The 4,869-nt window shown below is 40.1% G+C and overlaps 1 protein-coding gene across 1 annotated transcript in view; it reads left to right on the plus strand.

Moving 5' to 3' along the window:
- The window catches only part of Adgrg7 (adhesion G protein-coupled receptor G7), a 57,415-nt gene extending 52,930 nt beyond the window's left edge, over positions 1-4,485 (plus strand). The window contains exon 16 of the mRNA XM_005344953.1: positions 4,252-4,485. Coding sequence (XP_005345010.1) covers positions 4,252-4,485 — 234 coding nt within the window. The remainder of the gene's footprint in view (positions 1-4,251) is intronic.
- Positions 4,486-4,869: the final 384 nt, after the last annotated feature.

Below are 4,869 nucleotides of genomic sequence, written 5' to 3' on the forward strand. Positions count from 1 at the left end.
TGTCGGTACGTTTGGTTGCTGATGTTACATTTACTCAGTTTAAAAGCTTTGCTCTGATTTATTCTCTTAAATTCTGCTTTCCCACACTATAACCACATCTCTGACGCACCCTACAGGAATAGAATCTCCAAAGATCATCTGCTAAATCCAATGCCTGGGTTGGTCGCTTCAGCCACTCTACTCCTCGCTGGTTTTCCTTAGGGCGGGTCACGTTTTACTGTCTTTGTAGTATTTTGATTGCTTCTTGCATATTGTAAGCAGTGTAGTAGAGCAAATCCACATTTCGTTATATTCCTATCAAGAACAGGCTCAGCAAATAATACACTTGGACTGAAACTAAAACTGTCTTTCTTACGGGTTTCATCTCGTTTATCTAAGTGTATCGATGCCGTTTTCCCTTAGTTTGTGTGTGAGTGTGTATGAATGCGTACGTGTGCAGAGGCCAGAAGAGGACCTTGGATGTTATGCGCTACCATGCTCCACCTTATTCCTTTTGATTTCTGGGCTCTCACTGAATCTGGAGCTGGGCTGGTGACCAGCATGTCTCGGGATCACTTTCTCTCCCTCCATCTGGGGTTACTGGCACACGTGTGGCCACGCCTAGCTTTCATGTTGGTGCTGTGAACCACACTCAGGTCCTCACACTCGAACAGCAAGCACCCATACCCACCGACCATCTCCCCAACCCTTTGTTTTATTTTTAAGCTTGTTTCTTAACATTTTGTGCCTACATATTTTGATGGTCTGGATAATTTTCTCATGGCTTTTCATTTTGTTAAAAAAATAACTTTTAACTATTTAACGACAGCTTGAATTTTTCAGGCAAATGGCTGGAGTCAGAAAACATCATTTTGAGTGGAGTAACCCAGACCCAGAAAGACAATTATCACATGTACTCACTCATAAGTGGTTTTTTTTAAACATAAAGCAAAGAAAACCAGCCCACAAATCACAATCCAAGAGAACCTAAAAAACAATGAGGACCCTAAGAGAGACAGACATAGATCTAATCTCCATGGGAAGTAGAAAAATACAAGATCTCCTGAGTACATTGGGAGCATGGGGACTTTGGGAGAGGGTTGAAGGGGAGAGGAAAGGTGGGGAGAGGAGCAGAGAAAAATGTAGAGCTCAAACAAAATAATAATAATAATAAAGGAAAAAAGAAAAAAAATAGTTGAGAAAACTAATTAGCTGTAGTAGCATAGGCCCATAGTCTTAACACTTCGGATGTTGAGGACAGCCTGGGCTACATAATGAGACCTTGTCATAGAAACAAAGAGGCTGATTGGATAGTTCGGCAAGTAAAATGTGCTTGCCCAAACTGAATGACCTGAGTGCCATCCCTGGACCCACGTGGAGGACAGAACTGACTCCCCGAAGGTTGTTCTCTGGTCTCCACACATGCAAGGAGGTGCACACCCACACAGTCACAGTAATAAATAAAGTTTTGTCTGCATGAAAGAGCCTAAGACATTAGTTCTACTCTATCATCTTTGTTACACACATCACCACAATCTCCTTGCTTTTACATATTGGGCCACATGGATTATCACTTTTACATATACCTTTCTCTAATTATTTGGACCATTTTAATTATAGTTCTAAAGTCTATTAATACAATCCTTGTTTGTTAATGATGACTAGAAGATTCAACTTTCAGTTTTCAGAGTAAAACAGTATGTGCTGATCCCTGCATCTCTTTAAAAGTAGTGTGTGCGAGAGCAAATTCTTTTCTGCAAAGCTGGGACTCTGACTCAGGGCCTCTCACTTGCTAGGCAAGCACAGTGATGCTGAGCTGACCTGAGGAAAAGAATACTGTTAACGTCGGGTAGCTGTTTATTGACTCCTAATTTTATTGGCACACTTTAAAATTTACCGTGCAATTAACATCGTCAGCAATACTTTCTCCTAGTAAATATTAATTACTTAAATTATATTTGATATTTGTGTTAACTAAATTTTATTATACATAACTCTCCATTTTAAATATTTCCATGGTATCTTATCAGATTATCCTATTTGACTTTTTGTTTTAATTAATGACATCAGTGATAGTATTTTTTGATTAATCATTTTAGTAGATTGTAAATTGAAGAGTTTCCTAGGTGGTAATTTCTCTTTAGATATGGCACATGAACTATAGATTTGTTTGAAATCTAATTATTGACAATCTTCCCCCCTTTGGAATTCCATAGTTAATAAATTACATGCTTATAGAAAAAAGTCTGAGCTGATGAAAAATTAATTAACTTTCACCATTGTTATTCTACTTCCTTTAAACAATAATTTTGAATATATTTTAATTAATTATTTATTTATTTATTATGTATACAATATTCTGTCTGCGTGTATGCCTGCAGGCCAGAAGAGGGCACCAGACCCATTACAGATGGCTGTGCCATCATGTGGTTGCTGGGAATTGAACTCAGAACCTTTGGAAGAACAGGCAACGCTCTTAACTTCTGAGCCATCTCTCCAGCCCCCTGAATATATTTTAGACTATCTGAAGTTTCAAAATACTGCAAACTACCTAAATACCCATCACCAACCTTTAGTACTAATAATGCCTTCAGGATTTTTAAAAAATTATTTTGTGAGTGTTTTACCTGTGCATATATCTGTGCACCAAACACATGCTTGGTGTCCATGGAGGTCAGAAGAGGGTGTTGAATCCCCTGGAACTGGAATTATAGATGGTTGTGATCCATGATGTGGGTGCTGGAAATCAAACCCAGATCGTCTGGAAAGCAGTGAATTCTGTTAACTGCTGACCCATCTTTCTAGTCCAAAAGTAATAATTTTCTGTAATCTAGATGCACAAGTAAACTTAGGAAAAACACTACAATTTTCATACATTCTTTATTCAGTGTTCCCCAGTGACAACATTCTGTCTAATACAGTACATTGTCAAAATCAAGGAATGGGCATTGATGCAATATTATCAGCTAGGTTACAAATAGTATTAGAAAGGCTTTTTAGAGCCTATAATATTCTAGGTAGTACCATTCTATTACTGTTACAAGTGAGAGACACCACCATACATTGGATAAGGAAGGAAGATTGAAATGACAATTGTAGTAATTCAGTTCCAAGCACTAATAAGAGTGGATGGATAATCTTGGGCAAACTGTTGATATAATCTGAATTTTAGTTTTCATATCCATAAATTGGGGATAGTGTGTTGTAGTAATAGGAGCGGCGGGGCTGCGTCCCCAGCACCCCAGCCGCACCCCGGCCGCCTGGCTAGTTTATGCCCCGAAATAATTACATGGACACTGTATTCTTCTAAGCACTGCTTGGCCCATTTCTATCTAGCCTCTTCTAGGCTAATTCTCACATATTAATTTAGCCCATTTCTAATCATCTGTGTTGCACCCTAAGGTGCGCTTACCGGGAAGATTCTAGCCTACGTCCATCCTGGGTTGGAGCTTCATCGTGTGTGCCTCAGAGAGCAGAGCTCTCGCCTCTGCCCACAAGAGTGGAGCATCGTGTCTCTCTGAGGCGTCTGCCCCCCGAGAGGAGAGCTGTCGAGTCTGACCTCACTTCCTCTTCCGCCCAGCATTCTGCTCTGTTTACTCCTCCCACCTTATGTTTTAACCTATCAGGGCAAGCAGCTTCTTTATTTAATTAACCAATGACCTTCCTCCATCAGTGTGTCTTAGTTTATAGTGCTGGTATGAGAATTAAATGAGAAGAATCAAATGATGAGAAATAAATGAGAAGTATCTGAAGTCAATTTGGTAAATGACAAATTAAAGACATGTAGAAAACACTACCCAGCCTTTTGTGGTTTCATTTCCTATGACTGTCTCATCTCCTTACATAAAACACAGAAAAGCGATGACTGGAGGGTTTTTAATTTGCGCCGTCAAGGGATTACTAAGTCTGTAAAATTCCAGCTATGTTACTAAATACCCAGGAAATGGAATCCCAGAATGTTAGAACAGAAGAACACACGGGTATCCCCGGGCAACCCTTACACTTTTAGGAACTGAAGGCTGTCAAGATTAGGGAAAGAGCAGACATGCACAGTAGAAATAGCAAGCCAGGGCAGGAACTCTGGCGTTCTAGTATGCATTGGGGCAGCACTGTATATATGAGAAGGACGTGCACATGACCAGCAACGTGGAGCAGTTATACCTCCTCGTGCTGGGAGAGGGAAATAATATCTCCATTCTGTGATGCGGAAGTCTGTACTGTACCGTCTACTGCTCTGTGCTGTCCAATATGAAACTTTTCTTCTCTCTTCAGGGACTACAAATCTTCATCCTCTACACTGTCCGAACCAAAGTATTTCAGAGTGAGGCGTCCAAGGTGTTGAAGTCTCTGTCATCTTCCTTTGACAGAGTGAAGCCATCGGATTCGTGGATCCCGCTGGGACTGCGTGTGAGGATGTACAATATGCTCAGGTCCATACCATCCCTGAATGAACGATTTAGGCTCTTGGATCCATCTGTAGTGTCCGAGGAAACATCATTATCTTGAGAGTGACCAAACGAAGTCAAGTGCCTAATAAGACTTTTCCCTATGATGGTCTTTCTGTCCAACTCCTGAGAATTGTGCCCATTTATGTCATTCTCTACTTCTCCTAGAATATCTTCCTAAAGACAGGTTAAAACTTGCTGTTTCTTATCACAGGAATAGTGGATTTGGTAGGGGTTTTTTGTGGTTTTCATTAGCCTATTACGTGACTCAAGTCAAGAATCCCACACAGTATTCAAGATGACCATTGTTATGTCATTAGGTCTGCATGACACACTTTGATAGTCATGTAGAACTTACAACAAATTCCTTCCCAACTTATTAAAAAAGACATGAAGAAAAATTACCTTCTAGAACAAAATGGCTACTGATAAATACAGGGAGTTG

The sequence above is a fragment of the Microtus ochrogaster genome, chromosome 2 (genome assembly GCF_000317375.1).
Source record: "Microtus ochrogaster isolate Prairie Vole_2 chromosome 2, MicOch1.0, whole genome shotgun sequence".
Classification (NCBI taxonomy): Eukaryota; Metazoa; Chordata; class Mammalia; order Rodentia; family Cricetidae; genus Microtus; species Microtus ochrogaster.